Source organism: Oncorhynchus clarkii, chromosome 21 (genome assembly GCF_045791955.1).
Source record: "Oncorhynchus clarkii lewisi isolate Uvic-CL-2024 chromosome 21, UVic_Ocla_1.0, whole genome shotgun sequence".
Taxonomy (NCBI): domain Eukaryota; kingdom Metazoa; phylum Chordata; class Actinopteri; order Salmoniformes; family Salmonidae; genus Oncorhynchus; species Oncorhynchus clarkii.
In genome coordinates this window covers 50,720,632-50,741,291 of record NC_092167.1, presented here as the reverse complement: position 1 = coordinate 50,741,291, position 20,660 = coordinate 50,720,632, and the positions used below count along the sequence as shown (strand labels likewise).

At 44.5% G+C, this 20,660-nt stretch overlaps 1 protein-coding gene across 1 annotated transcript; it reads right to left on the bottom strand.

The window, feature by feature from the left end:
- Positions 1-8,218: 8,218 nt before the first annotated feature.
- Positions 8,219-18,239, bottom strand: LOC139379513 (neuropeptide Y receptor type 2-like). Its single transcript, XM_071122332.1, has 5 exons — positions 17,762-18,239; positions 10,421-10,586; positions 9,475-9,628; positions 8,419-8,884; positions 8,219-8,289 (listed from the first exon to the last, which is right to left on the bottom strand). Exons 1-5 carry the CDS (start codon positions 18,171-18,173, stop codon positions 8,219-8,221), a joined length of 1,269 nt encoding a protein of 422 aa, XP_070978433.1. The 5' UTR covers positions 18,174-18,239.
- Between the last annotated feature and the right edge of the window lie 2,421 nt (positions 18,240-20,660).

Genomic DNA, 20,660 nt, shown 5'->3' with positions numbered 1-20,660 from the left:
TAGAAAGACGTGTTTCTGTTCTGTTTGCTGTAAAAGGCAGTGTATTAGATTTAGAAAGACGTGTTTCTGTTCTGTTTGCTGTAAAAGGCAGTGTATTAGATTTAGAAAGACGTGTTTCTGTTCTGTTTGCTGTAAAAGGCAGTGTATTAGATTTAGAAAGACGTGTTTCTGTTCTGTTTGCTGTAAAAGGCAGTGTATTAGATTTAGAAAGACGTGTTTCTGTTCTGTTTGCTGTAAAAGGCAGTGTATTAGATTTAGAAAGACGTGTTTCTGTTCTGTTTGCTGTAAAAGGCAGTGTATTAGATTTAGAAAGACGTGTTTCTGTTCTGTTTGCTGTAAAAGGCAGTGTATTAGATTTAGAAAGACGTGTTTCTGTTCTGTTTGCTGTAAAAGGCAGTGTATTAGATTTAGAAAGACGTGTTTCTGTTCTGTTTGCTGTAAAAGGCAGTGTATTAGATTTAGAAAGACGTGTTTCTGTTCTGTTTGCTGTAAAAGGCAGTGTATTAGATTTAGAAAGACGTGTTTCTGTTCTGTTTGCTGTAAAAGGCAGTGTATTAGATTTAGAAAGACGTGTTTCTGTTCTGTTTGCTGTAAAAGGCAGTGTATTAGATTTAGAAAGACGTGTTTCTGTTCTGTTTGCTGTAAAAGGCAGTGTATTAGATTTAGAAAGACGTGTTTCTGTTCTGTTTGCTGTAAAAGGCAGTGTATTAGATTTAGAAAGACGTGTTTCTGTTCTGTTTGCTGTAAAAGGCAGTGTATTAGATTTAGAAAGACGTGTTTCTGTTCTGTTTGCTGTAAAAGGCAGTGTATTAGATTTAGAAAGACGTGTTTCTGTTCTGTTTGCTGTAAAAGGCAGTGTATTAGATTTAGAAAGACGTGTTTCTGTTCTGTTTGCTGTAAAAGGCAGTGTTTTAGATTTAGAAAGACGTGTTTCTGTTCTGTTTGCTGTAAAAGGCAGTGTATTAGATTTAGAAAGACGTGTTTCTGTTCTGTTTGCTGTAAAAGGCAGTGTATTAGATTTAGAAAGACGTGTTTCTGTTCTGTTTGCTGTAAAAGGCAGTGTATTAGATTTAGAAAGACGTGTTTCTGTTCTGTTTGCTGTAAAAGGCAGTGTATTAGATTTAGAAAGACGTGTTTCTGTTCTGTTTGCTGTAAAAGGCAGTGTATTAGATTTAGAAAGACGTGTTTCTGTTCTGTTTGCTGTAAAAGGCAGTGTATTAGATTTAGAAAGACGTGTTTCTGTTCTGTTTGCTGTAAAAGGCAGTGTATTAGATTTAGAAAGACGTGTTTCTGTTCTGTTTGCTGTAAAAGGCAGTGTATTAGATTTAGAAAGACGTGTTTCTGTTCTGTTTGCTGTAAAAGGCAGTGTATTAGATTTAGAAAGACGTGTTTCTGTTCTGTTTGCTGTAAAAGGCAGTGTATTAGATTTAGAAAGACGTGTTTCTGTTCTGTTTGCTGTAAAAGGCAGTGTATTAGATTTAGAAAGACGTGTTTCTGTTCTGTTTGCTGTAAAAGGCAGTGTATTAGATTTAGAAAGACGTGTTTCTGTTCTGTTTGCTGTAAAAGGCAGTGTATTAGATTTAGAAAGACGTGTTTCTGTTCTGTTTGCTGTAAAAGGCAGTGTATTAGATTTAGAAAGACGTGTTTCTGTTCTGTTTGCTGTAAAAGGCAGTGTATTAGATTTAGAAAGACGTGTTTCTGTTCTGTTTGCTGTAAAAGGCAGTGAGTAATGGGGTATTAACATTTTTGCACATATATTAAAAATAAAACACTGAAATATCACTTTCACAGAAATATTCAGGCTGGAAGCAACAAAATGGAGTCGTGGTCAGCTTTTCCGAGTGTAGCGTAGCAGATCTTGAACCAGCAACTCTGTCTGCCATAAAGGAATGGACAATCGGCTTCCCTTCAGTTGAATGAAAATCTATTATCGACCTTGACAACAAAGCTCTTTTCTCTTTCCTTCTCCCAAATCAAATGGACGTGCAGTGGGGACTACATCAGTCGATGTATATACATATATATATATATATATATATATATATATATATATATATATATATATATACAGTGCCTTGCGAAAGTATTCGGCCCCCTTGAACTTTGCGACCTTTTGCCACATTTCAGGCTTCAAACATAAAGATATAAAACTGTATTTTTTTGTGAAGAATCAACAACAAGAGGGACACAATCATGAAGTGGAACGACATTTATTGGATATTTCAAACTTTTTTAACAAATCAAAAACTGAAAAATTGGGCGTGCAAAATTATTCAGCCCCTTTACTTTCAGTGCAGCAAACTCTCTCCAGAAGTTCAGTGAGGATCTCTGAATGATCCAATGTTGACCTAAATAACTAATGATGATAAATACAATCCACCTGTGTGTAATCAAGTCTCCGTATAAATGCACCTGCACTGTGATAGTCTCAGAGGTCCGTTAAAAGCGCAGAGAGCATCATGAAGAACAAGGAACACTCCAGGCAGGTCCGATATACTGTTGTGAAGAAGTTTAAAGCCGGATTTGGATACAAAAAGATTTCCCAAGCTTTAAACATCCCAAGGAGCACTGTGCAAGCGATAATATTGAAATGGAAGGAGTATCAGACCACTGCAAATCTACCAAGACCTGGCCGTCCCTCTAAACTTTCAGCTCATACAAGGAGAAGACTGATCAGAGATGCAGCCAAGAGGCCCATGATCACTCTGGATGAACTGCAGAGATCTACAGCTGAGGTGGGAGACTCTGTCCATAGGACAACAATCAGTCGTATATTGCACAAATCTGGCCTTTATGGAAGAGTGGCAAGAAGAAAGCCATTTCTTAAAGATATCCATAAAAGTGTTGTTTAAAGTTTGCCACAAGCCACCTGGGAGACACACCAAACATGTGGAAGAAGGTGCTCTGGTCAGATATAACCAAAATTGAACTTTTTGGCAACAATGCAAAACGTTATGTTTGGCGTAAAAGCAACACAGCTCATCACCCTGACCACACCATCCCCACTGTCAAACATGGTGGTGGCAGCATCATGGTTTGGGCCTGCTTTTCTTCAGCAGGGACAGGGAAGATGGTTAAAATTGATGGGAAGATGGATGGAGCCAAATACAGGACCATTCTGGAAGAAAACCTGATGGAGTCTGCAAAAGACCTGAGACTGGGACGGAGATTTGTCTTCCAACAAGACAATGATCCAAAACATAAAGCAAAATCTACAATGGAATGGTTCAAAAATAAACATATCCAGGTGTTAGAATGGCCAAGTCAAAGTCCAGACCTGAATCCAATCGAGAATCTGTGGAAAGAACTGAAAACTGCTGTTCACAAATGCTCTCCATCCAACCTCACTGAGCTCGAGCTGTTTTGCAAGGAGGACTGGGAAAAAATGTCAGTCTCTCGATGTGCAAAACTGATAGAGACATACCCCAAGCGACTTACAGCTGTAATCGCAGCAAGAGGTGGCGCTACAAAGTATTAACTTAAGGGGGCTGAATAATTTTGCACGCCCAATTTTTCAGTTTTTGATTTGTTAAAAAAGTTTGAAATATCCAATAAATGTCGTTCCACTTCATGATTGTGTCCCACTTGTTGTTGATTCTTCACAAAAAAATACAGTTTTATATCTTTATGTTTGAAGCCTGAAATGTGGCAAAAGGTCGCAAAGTTCAAGGGGGCCGAATACTTTCGCAAGGCACTGTATGTACCTCAATACCTTTCAGAATGCCCTGTACATATCTACCTCAATACCTTTCAGAATGCCCTGTAGGTACATATCTACCTCAATACCTTTCAGAATGCACTGTAGGTACATATGTACCTCAATACCTTTCAGATTGCCCTGTAGGTACATATGTACCTCAATACCTTTCAGATTGCACTGTAGGTACATATGTACCTCAATACCTTTCAGAATGCCCTGTAGGTACATATCTACCTCAATACCTTTCAGAATGCCCTGTAGGTACATATCTACCTCAATACCTTTCAGAATGTCCTGTAGGTACATATCTACCTCAATACCTTTCAGAATGCACTGTGCATATCTACCTCAATACCTTTCAGAATGCCCTGTAGGTACATATGTACCTCAATACCTTTCAGAATGCCCTGTAGGTACATATCTACCTCAATACCTTTCAGAATGCCCTGTAGGTACATATCTACCTCAATACCTTTCAGAATGCACTGTGCATATCTACCTCACTACCTTTCAGAATGCCCTGTAGGTACATATCTACCTCAATACCTTTCAGAATGCACTGTGCATATCTACCTCAATACCTTTCAGAATGCCCTGTAGGTACATATCTACCTCAATACCTTTCAGAATGCACTGTGCATATCTACCTCAATACCTTTCAGAATGCACTGTGCATATCTACCTCAATACCTTTCAGAATGCACTGTGCATATCTACCTCAATACCTTTCAGAATGCACTGTAGGTACATATCTACCTCAATACCTTTCAGAATGCACTGTAGGTACATATCTACCTCAATACCTTTCAGAATGTAGGTACATATCTACCTCAATACCTTTCAGAATGTAGGTACATATCTACCTCAATATGATGATTCCTCATCCTGAAGTCTATAGGATTGACTCCTCATCCTGAAGTCTACAGTATTGACTCCTCATCCTGAAGTCTACAGTATTGACTCCTCAATCACATCCATTAACCTAAATAAATACCAAGACATCAACAGACAGCCACCATCTCCTGAAATATCAATAGATTTCCATGAGACGCACCGAAAGCCATTCACATTTCCTGATTTATTTTTTGATTGAACCTTTATTAAAGTTTGGCACACATTTATTTTTTTAATTCACCCCACAAATGAGGCCATGGTGCCCCATCAAATGGCACCGTATTCTCCTTAACAGTGCACTACTATTGACCAGGGCCCTGACAGGGAATAGGGTGGCATTTGGAACAGAGTTAACATTTCAAACTACTCTAAATCAACAACCCTAAAACATTCTGTGATTTGGGACTGAATACATGTCACCACTGCCCAGCCAGCCAGTAACGACCCATTAAACTGAACTCATTAAAACTTTAAGCTCCTTTCGGGGTTTTTTATTTTTTTATCTCATAATCTTTTTTTCTTCATCCCATCTCTGACATTCATGTTCCTTTTAATCATGGGAACAGTGGGTTATCTCTCTGTAACATCATCATCTTATCATGGGAACAGTAGGTTATCTCTCTGTAACATCATCATTTTATCATGAACAGTGGGTTATCTCTCTGTAACATCATCATTTTATCATGGGAACAGTGGGTTATCTCTCTGTAACATCATCATTTTATCATGAACAGTGGGTTATCTCTCTGTAACATCATCATTTTATCATGAACAGTGGGTTATCTCTCTATAACATCATAATTTTATCATGAACAGTGCGTTATCTCTCTGTAACATCATCATTTTATCATGAACAGTGGGTTATCTCTCTGTAACATCATCATTTTATCATGGGAACAGTGGGTTATCTCTCTGTAACATCATCATTTTATCATGAACAGTGGGTTATCTCTCTGTAACATCATCATTTTATCATGAACAGTGGGTTATCTCTCTATAACATCATAATTTTATCATGAACAGTGGGTTATCTCTCTATAACATCATAATTTTATCATGAACAGTGGGTTATCTCTCTATAACATCATAATTTTATCATGAACAGTGGGTTATCTCTCTGTAACATCATCATTTTATCATGAACAGTGGGTTATCTCTCTATAACATCATCATTTTATCATGAACAGTGGGTTATCTCTCTGTAACATCATCATTTTATCATGGGAACAGTGGGTTATCTCTCTATAACATCATCATTTTATCATGGGAACAGTGGGTTATCTCTCTATAACATCATCATTTTATCATGGGAACAGTGGGTTATCTCTCTATAACATCATCATTTTATCATGGGAACAGTGGGTTATCTCTCTGTAACATCATCATTTTATCATGGGAACAGTGGGTTATCTCTCTGTAACATAATTTTATCATGAACAGTGGGTTATCTCTCTGTAACATCATCATTTTATCATGAACAGTGGGTTATCTCTCTGTAACATAATTTTATCATGAACAGTGGGTTATCTCTCTATAACATCATCATTTTATCATGAACAGTGGCTTGTCTCTCATTCACGTCATCCTTTTATCATGTGAATAGTGGGTTATCTCTCTATAACATCATCATTTTATCATGGGAACAGTGGGTTATCTCTCTGTAACATCATCATTTTATCATGAACAGTGGGTTATCTCTCTGTAACATCATCATTTTATCATGAACAGTGGGTTATCTCTCTATAACATCATAATTTTATCATGAACAGTGGGTTATCTCTCTATAACATCATAATTTTATCATGAACAGTGGGTTATCTCTCTATAACATCATCATTTTATCATGAACAGTGGGTTATCTCTCTGTAACATCATCATTTTATCATGAACAGTGGGTTATCTCTCTATAACATCATCATTTTATCATGAACAGTGGGTTATCTCTCTGTAACATCATCATTTTATCATGGGAACAGTGGGTTATCTCTCTATAACATCATCATTTTATCATGGGAACAGTGGGTTATCTCTCTATAACATCATCATTTTATCATGGGAACAGTGGGTTATCTCTCTATAACATCATCATTTTATCATGGGAACAGTGGGTTATCTCTCTGTAACATCATCATTTTATCATGGGAACAGTGGGTTATCTCTCTGTAACATAATTTTATCATGAACAGTGGGTTATCTCTCTGTAACATCATCATTTTATCATGAACAGTGGGTTATCTCTCTGTAACATAATTTTATCATGAACAGTGGGTTATCTCTCTATAACATCATCATTTTATCATGAACAGTGGCTTGTCTCTCATTCACGTCATCCTTTTATCATGTGAATAGTGGGTTATCTCTCTATAACATCATCATTTTATCATGGGAACAGTAGGTTATCTCTCTATAACATCATCATTTTATCATGGGAACAGTAGGTTATCTCTCTATAAAATCATCATTTTATCATGAACAGTGGGTTATCTCTCATTCACGTCATCCTTTTATCATGTGAATAGTGGGTTATCTCTCTATCACATCATAATTTTATTATGTGAATAGTGGGTTCTCTCTCTATTAGGTCATTACTGCTTTATCTCTCTCTCTCAATTCAATTCAAGGGGCTTTATTGGCATGGGAAACATGTGTTAACATTGCCAAAGCAAGTGAGGTAGATAATATATAAAGTGAATATATAAAGTGAAATAAACAATAAAAAGTAACAGTAAACATTACACATACAGAAGTTTCAAAACAATAAAGACATTACAAATGTCATATTATATATATATATATATATATATATATATATATATATATATATATATACAGTGTTTTAACAATGTACAAATGGTTAAAGGACACAAGATAAAATAAATAAGCATAAATATGGGTTGTATTTACAATGGTGTTTGTTCTTCACTGGTTGCCCTTTTCTTGTGGCAACAGGTCACAAATCTTGCTGCAGTGATGTCACACTGTGGAATTTCACCCAGGAGTTTATCAGAATTGGATTTGTTTTCTAATTCTTTGTGGATCTGTGTAATCTGAGGGGAAATATGTGTCTCTAATATGGTCATACATTGGGCAGGAGGTTAGGAAGTGCAGCTCAGTTTCCACCTCATTTTGTGGTTCTCTTTATTCAGTCTCTTCTCATCCCTCTCACATTCTATTGTTCTCCCATTCTTTCTGATAATCACTGTCCTTCTCTCTCCATCTTTCTCTCTCCATCTGCCTCTCCTTCTCTCTCTCTCCCCATATCCCCCTATCGGTCTCTTTATCTCTCCATCCCTCTCTCTCTCCCTCTGTCTCCTCTCTCTCTCTCTCTCTCTCCCTCTCTCTCTCTGTCTCTCTCTCTCTCTCTCTCTCTCTCTCTCTCCCTCTCTCTCTCTCTCTCCCTCTCTCTCTCTGTCTCTCTCTCTCTCTCTCTCTCTCTGTCTCTCTCTCTCTCTCTCTCTCACTGTCTCCTCTCTCTCTCTCTCTCCCTCTCTCCCTCTGTCTCCTTCTCTCTCTCTCTCTCTCTCTCTCTCTCTCTCTCTCTCTGTCTCTCTCTCTCTCTCCCTCTCTCTCCCTCCCTCTCTCTACATCTGTCTCTAATTCTCTCTCCTTCCCTCTTCTTCTCTCTCAGAGGTCTGTAGCATTGAGATGGTTTGTCACAACGTCCTGGGCCTCTAGATCCAGCTTCATTCCTCCTTCTTCTTCACCTCCTGCCATCCCTCCCCCCTCTCCTGCCATCCCTCCCCCATCTCCTGCCTTCCCTCCCCCATCTCCTGCCATCTCTCCCCCCTCTCCTGCCATCCCTCCCCCCTCTCCTCCCTTCCCACCTCCTCCCTTCCCTCTTCCTCCCTCCGGATGCACACTATCCATTCTCTGGTCACAGCGGAACACGGTTGTGAACGCGGTGCGATAGTTGCTGTTCATCCACCCGTAGAGCAGAGGGTTGGCGAACGTTGAGCACATGGCCACCACGTGGAACAGCGTGTACAGCAGTCTAAAATCCCTCATGTCCAAGACAAAGCCGTCGATATCCGTGGCCAATTGAAAAGCGTGGAACGGCAGCCAGCTGACCGCGAACACCACGACCACGGTCACCAGCATCTTGGTGGTTTTGCGTCGTCGGCGGTGGCGGTCGTTGCGGCCGGCGGGGGACATGTGGGAACGGAGTTTGGACCAGATACGAGCGTAGGCGAAGGAGATGACGGCTAGAGGGAGAACGTATTGGAGGAGGAGCATGGAGATTGAATAGACTGTCCCGTCTGTCGAGCTGCCCGGCCACTTCTCTGTACACACCTGGAGAAGAGGAGAGAGGGTTAGGGTCTGTCTGTCTGTCTGTCTGTCTGTGTGTCTGTGCGTCTGTCTGTCTGTCTGTGTGTGTGTCGGTCTGTCTGTCTGTCTGTCTGTCTGTCTGTCTGTCTGTGTGTCTGTGTGTCTGTGTGTGTGTCTGTCTGTGTGTCTGTCTGTCTGTCTGTGTGTCTGTGTGTCTGTGTGTGTGTGTCTGTCTGTGTGTCTGTGTGTCGGTCTGTCTGTCTGTCTGTCTGTCTGTCTGTCTGTCTGTGTGTCTGTGTGTCTGTGTGTGTGTCTGTCGTCACAGCAGCTTGTCTGTCTGTCTGTCTGTCTGTCTGTCTGTCTGTCTGTCTGTCTGTGTGTCTGTCTGTGTGTCTGTCTGTCTGTCTGTCTGTCTGTCTGTCTGTCTGTCTGTGTGTGTATCGGTGTGTCGGTCTGTCTGTCTGTCTGTCTGTCTGTCTGTCTGTCTGTCTGTGTGTCGGTCTGTCTGTCTGTCTGTGTGTCGGTCTGTCTGTCTGTCTGTCTGTCTGTCTGTGTGTCTGTCTGTCTGTGTGTCTGTCTGTGTGTCTGTCTGTGTGTGTGTCTGTGAGACCTACCTGTATAGGCTGTCCTGGAGCCAGATTGAAGGTCCCATACTCTCTGAAGATAGCTAGTGGACTGGCCAGCACCGCACTCAGCACCCATGTGGCGGCAATCACCCCGAAACACACATCCTTTCTCATCCTGGTCTCCAGATGGTACACTATACACCTGTCAATCAATCAGCCAGCCAATCAATCACCCCGAAACACACATCCTTTCTCATCCTGGTCTCCAGGTGGTACACTATACACGTGTCAATCAATCAGCCAGCCAATCAGTGCGCCAGCCAATCAATCAATCAGTCAGCCAGTCAATCAGTCAATCAATCAGTCAATCAGTCAGCCAGTCAATTAATCAATTAGTCAGCCAGCCAGTCAATAAGTCAGTCAGCCTGTCAATCAGTCAGCCAGTCAATCAATCAGCCAGTCAATAAGTCAGCCAGTCAATAAGTCAGCCAGTCAATCAATCGGCCAGTCAGCCAGTCAATCAATCAGTCAGCCAGCCAGTCCATCAGTCAGCCAGTCAATCAATCAGTCAGCCAGTCAGTCAATCAGTCAGCCAGTCAATCAGTCAGTCAATCAGTCAGCCAGTCCATCAGTCAATCAGTCAATCAGTCAGCCAGTCAATCAATCAGTCAGCCAGTCCATCAGTCAGTCAATCAGTCAGCCAGTCAATAAGTCAATCAGTCAGCCAGTCAATCAGTCAGCCAGTCAGTCAATCAGTCAGCCAGTCAATCAATCAGTCAGCCAGTCAATCAATCAGTCAGCCAGTCAGCCAGTCAATCAATCAATCGGCCAGTCAATCAGCCAGCCAGTCAGTCAGTCAGCCTATCAATCAGTCAGCCAGTAAATCAATCAGCCAGCCAAACAATCAATGAATAAGTCAATCAGTCAGTCAGTCATTTAAAAAACATAAATCGATCAAACAGTCAGTCAGCAGTTAAACTTGATGAAGTCTCACCTGTGTCTATCGAGGGCTATGACGTTGAGCGTCACCGTGGATACGTGGACAGCCAATCCCTGTGCATAGGGAAGCAGGAAACAAAGTACCTGGCCAAACTTCCACTCCCCGAGCAGAGTATAGACCAACGTGAAGGGGAGACACAATGTATTCACCAGGAGGTCAGCTAGAGAGAGAGAGAGAGAGAGAGAGACAGAGAGAGAGACAGAGAGAGAGAGAGACAGACAGACAGAGACAGAGAGAGAGAGAGAGAGAGAGAGAGAGAGAGAGAGAGAGACAGAGAGAGACAGAGATAGAGAGAGACAGAGAGAGACAGAGACAGAGCGAGACAGAGAGAGACAGAGAGAGACAGAGAGACAGAGAGAGACAGAGAGAGACAGAGAGACAGAGAGAGACAGAGAGAGAGAGAGAGACAGAGAGACAGAGAGAGACAGAGAGAGACAGAGAGAGACAGAGAGACAGAGAGAGACAGAGAGACAGAGAGAGACAGAGAGAGAGAGAGAGAGAGAGAGAGAGACAGAGAGAGACAGAGATAGAGAGAGACAGAGAGAGACAGAGACAGAGAGAGAGAGAGAGAGAAAGAGAGAGAGAGAGAATTAGTCATAGAGCCCATTGCCCTTTATGGTTGTGAGGTCTGGGGTCCGCTCACCAACCAGGACTCTGCATGCAGAATTCTGCAAAAAATATCCTCAGTGTATAACGTAGAACACAAAATAATGCACGCAGAGCAGAATTGGGCCGATACCCACTAATTATCAAAATCCAGAAAAGAGCCGTTAAATTCTACAACCACCTAAAAGGAAGCGATTCCTAAACCTTCCATAACAAAGCCATCACCTACAGAGAGATGAACCTGGACAAGAGTCCCCTAAGCAAGCTGGTCCTGGGGCTCTGTTCACAAGCACAAACACACCCTACAGAGCCCCAGGACAACAGCACAATTAGACCCAAACAAATCATGAGAAAACAAAAAGATAATTACTTGACACATTGGAAAGAATTAACAAAAAAACAGAGCAAACTAGAATGCTATTTGGCCCTAAACAGAGAGTACACAGTGGCAGAATACCTGAGCACTGTGACTGATCCAAACTTAAGGAAAGCTTTGACTATGTACAGACTCAGTGAGCATAGCCTTGCTATTGAGAAAGGCCGCCGTAGGCAGACATGGCTCTCAAGAGAAGACAGGCTATGTGCACACTGCCCACAAAATGAGGTGGAAACTGAGCTGCACTTCCTAACCTCCTGCCCAATGTATGACCATATTAGAGACACATATTTCCCTCAGATTACACAGACCCACAAAGAATTAGAAAACAAACCCAATTCTGATAAACTCCCATATCTACTGGGTGAAATACCACAGTGTTCCATCACAGCAGTAAGATTTGTGACCTGATGCCACAAGAAAAGGGCAACCAGTGAAGAACAAACACCAATGTAAATACAACCCATATTTATGCTTATTTATTTTCCCTTTGGTACTTTAACTATTTACACATCGTTACAACACTGTATATAGACATAATATGTGTAATGGTTATTTTAAATTTAAAAAATGTCATTTAACTTTTGTTTATTATCTATTTCACTTGCTTTAGTAATGTAAACATATGTATCCCATGCCAATTAAAGCCCCTTGAATTGAAATTGAGAGAGAGACAAAGGCATATCTAACATCTTTAAGTAACAATGATAGAGACACAGGGGTTTCCTCAGCACATCAGACATAAACAAGACATGAAAAGTCCTCTGAGTTAAGAGTCCAGGCTTTGGGTGAGGTCTGACCACGCCAACCAATGGTCACAAGCAACGGTTGGTCATCGCCATTCTATCCAATCACAGAACATGAGTCTGAGATGGAACCAAGGCACATCACATTTGGGGGGGGGGGGGGGGGGGGGGGATAATCCAACCAGGATCCCCTGAACTATTCTTTGTTATTGGTACTGAACATGTGTAACCTTGGCAACAGTCTTCACTATGGGGGAACAGTGGGTTAACTGCCTTGATCAGGGGAACAGTGGGTGAACTGCCTTGTTCAGGTGCATAATGATGGCCTACCGGGGAACAGTGGGTTAACTGCCTTGTTCAGGGGAACAGTGGGTTAACTGCCTTGTTCAGGGGAACAGTGGGTTAACTGCCTTGTTCAGGGGAACAGTGGGTTAACTGCCTTATTCAGGGGAACAGTGGGTTAACTGCCTTGTTCAGGGGAACAGTGGGTTAACTGCCTTGTTCAGGGGAACAGTGGGTTAACTGCCTTGTTCAGGGGAACAGTGGGTTAACTGCCTTGTTCAGGGGAACAGTGGGTTAACTGCCTTGTTCAGGGGAACAGTGGGTGAACTGCCTTGTTCAGGTGCAGAATGACGGCCTACCGGGGAACAGTGGGTTAACTGCCTTGTTCAGGTGCAGAATGACGGCCTACCGGGGAACAGTGGGTTAACTGCCTTGTTCAGGGAAACAGTGGGTTACCTGCCTTGTTCAGGTGCAGAATGACGGCCTACCGGGGAACAGTGGGTTAACTGCCTTGTTCAGGTGCAGAATGACGGCCTACAGGGGAACAGTGGGTTAACTGCCTTGATCAGGGGAACAGTGGGTTAACTGCCTTGTTCAGGTGCATAATGACGGCCTACCGGGGAACAGTGGGTTAACTGCCTTGTTCAGGGGAACAGTGGGTGAACTGCCTTGTTCAGGGAACAGTGGGTTAACTGCCTTGTTCAGGGGAACAGTGGGTTAACTGCCTTGTTCAGGGGAACAGTGGGTTAACTGCCTTGTTCAGGGGAACAGTGGGTTAACTGCCTTGTTCAGAGGAACAGTGGGTTAACTGCCTTGTTCAGGGGAAGAGTGGGTAACTGCCTTGTTCAGGGGAACAGTGGGGTAACTGCCTTGTTCAGGGGAACAGTGGGTTAACTGCCTTGTTCAGGGGAACAGTGGGTTAACTGCCTTGTTCAGGGGAACAGTGGGGTAACTGCCTTGTTCAGGGGAACAGTGGGGTAACTGCCTTGTTCAGGGGAACAGTGGTTAACTGCCTTGTTCAGGGGAACAGTGGGTAACTGCCTTGTTCAGGGGAACAGTGGGGTAACTGCCTTGTTCAGGGGAACAGTGGGTTAACTGCCTTGTTCAGGGGGACAGTGGGTTAACTGCCTTGTTCAGGGGAACAGTGGGTTAACTGCCTTGTTCAGGGGAACAGTGGGTTAACTGCCTTGTTCAGGGGAACAGTGGGTTAACTGCCTTGTTCAGGGGAACAGTGGGTTAACTGCCTTGTTCAGGGGAACAGTGGGTTAACTGCCTTGTTCAGGGGGAACAGTGGGTTAACTGCCTTGTTCAGGGGGAACAGTGGGTTAACTGCCTTGTTCAGGGGAACAGTGGGTTAACTGCCTTGTTTAGGGGGAACAGTGGGTTAACTGCCTTGTTCAGGGGAACAGTGGGTTAACTGCCTTGTTCAGGGGAACAGTGGGTTAATTGCCTTGTTCAGGGGAACAGTGGGTTAACTGCCTTGTTCAGGGGAACAGTGGGTTAACTGCCTTGTTCAGGTGCATAATGACGGCCTACCGGGGAACAGTGGGTTAACTGCCTTGTTCAGGGGAACAGTGGGTTAACTGCCTTGTTCAGGGGAACAGTGGGTTAACTGCCTTGTTCAGGGGAACAGTGGGTGAACTGCCTTGTTCAGGGGAACAGTGGGTTAACTGCCTTGTTCAGGGGAACAGTGGGTTAACTGCCTTGTTCAGGGGAACAGTGGGTTAACTGCCTTGTTCAGGGGAACAGTGGGTTAACTGCCTTGTTCAGGGGAACAGTAAGTTAACTGCCTTGTTCAGGGGAACAGTGGGTTAACTGCCTTGTTCAGGGGAACAGTGGGTTAACAGCCTTGTTCAGGGGAACAGTGGGTTAACAGCCTTGTTCAGGGGAACAGTGGGTTAACTGCCTTGTTCAGGGGAACAGTGGGTTAACAGCCTTGTTCAGGGGAACAGTGGGGTAACTGCCTTGTTCAGGGGAACAGTGGGGTAACTGCCTTGTTCAGGGGAACAGTGGGTAACTGCCTTGTTCAGGGGAACAGTGGGGTAACTGCCTTGTTCAGGGGAACAGTGGGTTAACTGCCTTGTTCAGGGGGACAGTGGGTTAACTGCCTTGTTCAGGGGAACAGTGGGTTAACTGCCTTGTTCAGGGGAACAGTGGGTTAACTGCCTTGTTCAGGGGAACAGTGGGTTAACTGCCTTGTTCAGGGGAACAGTGGGTTAACTGCCTTGTTCAGGGGAACAGTGGGTTAACTGCCTTGTTCAGGGGGAACAGTGGGTTAACTGCCTTGTTCAGGGGAACAGTGGGTTAACTGCCTTGTCCAGGGGAACAGTGGGTTAACTGCCTTGTTCAGGTGCATAATGACGGCCTACCGGGGAACAGTGGGTTAACTGCCTTGTTCAGGGGAACAGTGGGTTAACTGCCTTGTTCAGGGGAACAGTGGGTTAACTGCCTTGTTCAGGGGAACAGTGGGTGAACTGCCTTGTTCAGGGGAACAGTGGGTTAACTGCCTTGTTCAGGGGAACAGTGGGTTAACTGCCTTGTTCAGGGGAACAGTGGGTTAACTGCCTTGTTCAGGGGAACAGTGGGTTAACTGCCTTGTTCAGGGGAAAAGTAAGTTAACTGCCTTGTTCAGGGGAACAGTGGGTTAACTGCCTTGTTCAGGGGAACAGTGGGTTAACAGCCTTGTTCAGGGGAACAGTGGGTTAACAGCCTTGTTCAGGGGAACAGTGGGTTAACTGCCTTGTTCAGGGGAACAGTGGGTTAACAGCCTTGTTCAGGGGAACAGTGGGGTAACTGCCTTGTTCAGGGGAACAGTGGGTTAACAGCCTTGTTCAGGGGAACAGTGGGTTAACTGCCTTGTTCAGGGGAACAGTGAGTTAACTGCCTTGTTCAGGGGAACAGTGGGTTAACTGCCTTGTTCAGGGGAACAGTGGGTTAACAGCCTTGTTCAGGGGAACAGTGGATTAACTGCCTTGTTCAGGGGAACAGTGGGGTAACTGCCTTGTTCAGGGGAACAGTGGGTTAACTGCCTTGTTCAGGGGAACAGTGGGTTAACTGCCTTGTTCAGGGGAACAGTGGGTTAACTGCCTTGTTCAGGGGAACAGTGGGTTAACTGCCTTGTTCAGGGGAACAGTGGGTGAACTGCCTTGTTCAGGGGAACAGTGGGTTAACTGCCTTGTTCAGGGGAACAGTGGGTTAACTGCCTTGTTCAGGGGAACAGTGGGTTAACTGCCTTGTTCAGGGGAACAGTGGGTGAACTGCCTTGTTCAGGGGAACAGTGGGTTAACTGCCTTGTTCAGGGGAACAGTGGGGTAACTGCCTTGTTCAGGGGAACAGTGGGTTAACTGCCTTGTTCAGGGGAACAGTGGGTTAACTGCCTTGTTCAGGGGAACAGTGGGTTAACTGCCTTGTTCAGGGGAACAGTGGGTTAACTGCCTTGTTCAGGGGAACAGTGGGTTAACTGCCTTGTTCAGGGGAACAGTGGGTTAGCTGCCTTGTTCAGGGGAACAGTGGGTTAACTGCATTGTTCAGGGGAACAGTGGGTTAACTGCCTTGTTCAGGAGAACAGTGGGTTTACTTGCCAGCTCTGGGATTTGATCCAGCAACCTTTCGGTTACTGACCCAACGCTCTGATCACTAGGCTACCTTCAGCCTCTGTTTTGGTTTTAAACATGTCCAGCCTTGTTAGAGTCTTCCCTATTCAACACTCTGTTCTTGGTCCTGAACATAACCTTGCCAAACAGTCTTCACTAACATGTTCCCCAGCGGTAGTGTGAAACCTTTGGGAGGTAAACACAGACACACAAACCGGGGGCGTCGTTAACACTTTTCACAACAAAAAAGAAGCCCAATGTCACAGGAACACACACTGAGTAAAGGGGAAAAGAAAGAATGTGAGGAGAGGAGATAGGAGAGAATGAAAGACAAGGGGAGGGGAGGAGATAGGAGAGAATGAAAGACAAGGGGAGGGGAGGGGAGGAGAAAAGGGCTTTGCACAACACAGGAGGAGGTTTGGTGGCAACTTAATTGGAGAGGACGGGCTCGTGGTAACAGCTGGACCAGAATCAGTTCACGCATGGTTTCAATGTGTTTGACGCAATTACACACACACACACACACACACACACACACACACACACACACACACACACACACACACACACACACACACACACACACACACACACACACACACACACACACACACACACCGTTCCTGCTCTTATTATGAGCCAGCCTTCACTGCTGCACACACAAACACACACACACACACACACACGCGCACACACACACGCGCACACACATACACACACGCACACAGGCATGCACACATGCACAATACATTCTTGCCAATGACCTGACCCAATGGGGCAGAGGATAGACTAAAGGATTAATACACACAGATACACATGGACACACCCACACTTACGCACGCACACAGACACACACACACACACACACACACACACTTACGCACGCACACAGACACTAACCCCAAAAGTCTACAAAAAAACATACAAATATTACATGACAGTTCATCTAAGTCCTCACTCAAACTAACCAAGGGGCATCGAACACACACACACACACACACACACACACACACACACACACACACACACACACACACACACACACTGAGAATGAGGTACTGCTGATTTGATTTCTTTCTGAAAGTAACTTGTTGAGAAAGATAGAGAAAGAGGCAGAGAGACAGGTAGACAAGTACACAGACAGGTAGACAGTCAGTTAGACAGACAGTGAGACAGACAGGCAGACAGTCAGGTAGACAGACAGTGAGACAGACAGGCAGACAGTCAGGTAGACAGACAGGCAGACAGTCAGGGAGACAGACATTAGACAAGTACACAGACAGGCAGACAGACAGGGAGACAGACATGTAGACAAGTACACAGACAGGGAGACAGACAGGGAGACAGTCAGGTAGACAGACATGTAGATAGATAGACATGCAGACAGGCAGATAGTCAGGCAGACAGAGACCCAGACAGACAGACGGACAGTCAGGCAGACAGAGACACAGACAGAGACACAGACAGACAGACAGACAGACAGACAGACAGACAGACAGACAGACAGACAGACAGAGACCCAGACAGACAGACAGACAGACAGACAGACAGACAGACAGACAGACAGACAGACAGGCAGACAGGCAGACAGACAGAGACCCAGACAGACAGACAGACAGACAGCCAGACAGACAGACAGACAGACAGGCAGACAGACAGACAGACAGACAGACAGACAGACAGACAGACAGACAGACAGACAGACAGATAGACTATATGAAAAGCTACCTACCGACGGCGAGGTTAGCTATGAAGAAGTTAGTCACGGTCCTCAGCGTCTTGAAGCGATACACCACGTATATGACCAGAGAGTTCCCCACTACTCCTAGTAGTATAATGGTACTGTAGGCCAGGATTAAAACCACCTGGACCCCTACTAGCTTAGTACTGTCCCCCAGTCCTGCCAGAGAGCTGTCCCCATACCCCCCCACGCCGGGACCGTACCCCCCCAAGTCTCCCAAATCCAGGAGGGGAGTGTCTGCGTAGAGAGACTGGAGGGGCGACGATGACTCTTCCGTTGGGGGGTCGTCGATGCCGGGGTCGTAGGCATGGTAGCCGGGGTACAGGTCATTGCCGTGGAGACTGGCGTCGGAGAAGAGAAGGGATGCATCTTGGGAGATGTTGGCGGGAGAGAGGTAATCCATTTTTCTGGTTTCTCGTCACATGTCCGTCCGTCCGACACACACACACCAACACACACACACACACACACACACCAACACAAAAGTGCACAAAGAGCGAGTTCTGGAAAGAAAGATGTGAGAAGCAAATAGGTGTTAAGATGCCACATGACACACACACACACACACACACGAATAACACGGTAAAAGAGACAGTCACTGTGACTGGGTGTCAATGTGGCAACAGAATGCCTGAAGCAACTTGCTCAGTGAATTTGTGCTGTGCCTTCGCTCAAAGACAAGGAAACAAACACACAGTCAGAGCACCTGAAGCTAGGTGGTTGAACTGTAGCACAAGAGGTGTGAAGGGAAGAGCTGGTCCTCTTACCTGAAATAGAGAGAGGAGGGGGAGAGAATGATCTGAGTGACAAGGTAAGAAGGGCCTTCCATGCCATCAAAAGGAACATAACATTTGACATGCCAATTAGGATCTGGCTAAAAAATACTTGAATAAGATAGAACCCATTACCAACCAAGAATTCACAAGACGGGACGAACACCAAATTGAGACTATACTTCGTGTACAATGCAAAACACCAAATAATTAGTTGCACTTCCTAACCTCTCGCCAATGTATTTTGTTATAAAAAATATATATTTAACCTTTATTTAACTAGGCAAGTCCGTTAAGAACAAATTCTTATTTACAATGACGGCCTAGGAACAGTAGAGACACATATTTCCCCTCAGATTACACAGATCCACAAAGAATTCGAAAACAAATCCAATTTTGATTAACTCCCATATCTACTGGGTGAAATACCACAGTGTAACATCACAGCAGTAAGATTTGTGACCTGTTGCCAAGAGAAAAGGGTAACCAGTGAAGAACAAACACCATTGTAAATACAACCCATATTTATGTTGATTTATTTTCCCTTTTGTACTTTAACAATTTTCACTACTTGTGAAGAGAAGAGCTGAACCTCTTACCTGAGATATAGAGAGGAGGGGGGAGAGAGAAGGAGAGAAAAAGAGAGAGGGAGAGAGCGAGAGAGGGAGAGAGAGAGAGAGAGAGAGAGAAGAGAGGGAGAGAGAGAGAGAGATAGAGAGAAGAGAGGGAGAGAGAGAGAGAGAGAGAAGAGAGGGAGATATAGAGAGAGAGAGAGAGAGAGAGAGAAGAGAGGGAGAGAGAGAGAGAGAGAGAGAGAAGAGAGGGAGAGAGAGAGAGAGAGAGAGAAGAGGGAGAGAGATAGAGAGAAGAGAGGGAGAGAGAGAGAGAGAGAGAGAGAGAGAAGAGAGGGAGAGAGAGAGAGATAGAGAGAAGAGAGGGAGAGAGAGAGAGATAGAGAGAAGAGAGGGAGATAGAGAGAGAGAGAGAGAGAGAGAGAGAGAGAGAGAGAGAGAGAGAGAGAGATAGAGAGAAGAGAGGGAGAGAGAGAGAGAGAGAGAGAGAGAGAGGGAGAGAGAGAGATAGAGAGAAGAGAGGTAGAGAGAGAGAGAGAAGAGAGGGAGAGAGAGAAGAAGAGAGAAGCTTTTCCTCCACAATGTGGATAAGGGGGTGTTCCCTCTGCTGTTTCCTGAAGTCCACAATCAGCTTCTTCGTTTTGGGGCCCCGAGCTTGATGGTGAGCTTGGAAGGTGCTATGGTGTTGAAGGCTGAGCTATAGACAACGAACAGCATTCTTACATAGGTATTCCTCTTGTCCAGGTGGGATAGGGCAGTGTGATGGCGTCGTCTGTGCACCTATTGGGGCGGTTTGCAAATTTCAGTGGGTCTAGGGTGGAGGTGATATGATTGTTAACTAGCCTCTCAAAGCACTTGATGATGACAGAAGTGAGGGCTACGGGGCGGTAGTCATTTAGTTCAGTTACCTTTGATTTCTTGGGTACAGGAACAATGGTGGACATCTTGAAGCAAGTGGGGACAGCAGACTGGGATAGGGATTGATTGAATATGTCCGTAAACACTCCAGCCAGCTGGTCTTCGCATACGTGTGACTCCACTTTGTCTCTGTCCTGACGTGTTGCCTGTTTGATTGCCTTACGGAGGGAATAACTACACTGTTTGTATTCGACCACATTCCTAGTCACCTTGCCATGCTTAAATGCAGCGGCTAGCGCTTTCAGTTTAGCGCGAATCCTGCCATCTATCCACAGTTTCTGGCTTGGGTAGGTTTTAGTAGTCACAGTAGGTAGGTTTTAATAGTCACAGTGGGTGGGTTTTAGTAGGCACAGTGTGTGGGTTTTAGTAGTCACAGTGGGTGGGTTTTAGTAGTCACAGTGGGTAGGTTTTAATAGTCACAGTGGGTGGGTTTTAGTAGGCACAGTGTGTGGGTTTTAGTAGTCACAGTGGGTGGGTTTTAGTAGTCACAGTGGGTAGGTTTTAATAGTCACAATGGGTGGGTTTTAGTAGTCACAGTGGGTGGGTTTTAGTAGTCACAGTGGGTGGGTTTTAGTAGTCACAGTGGGTGGGTTTTAGTAGTCACAGTGGGTGGGTTTTAGTAGGCAC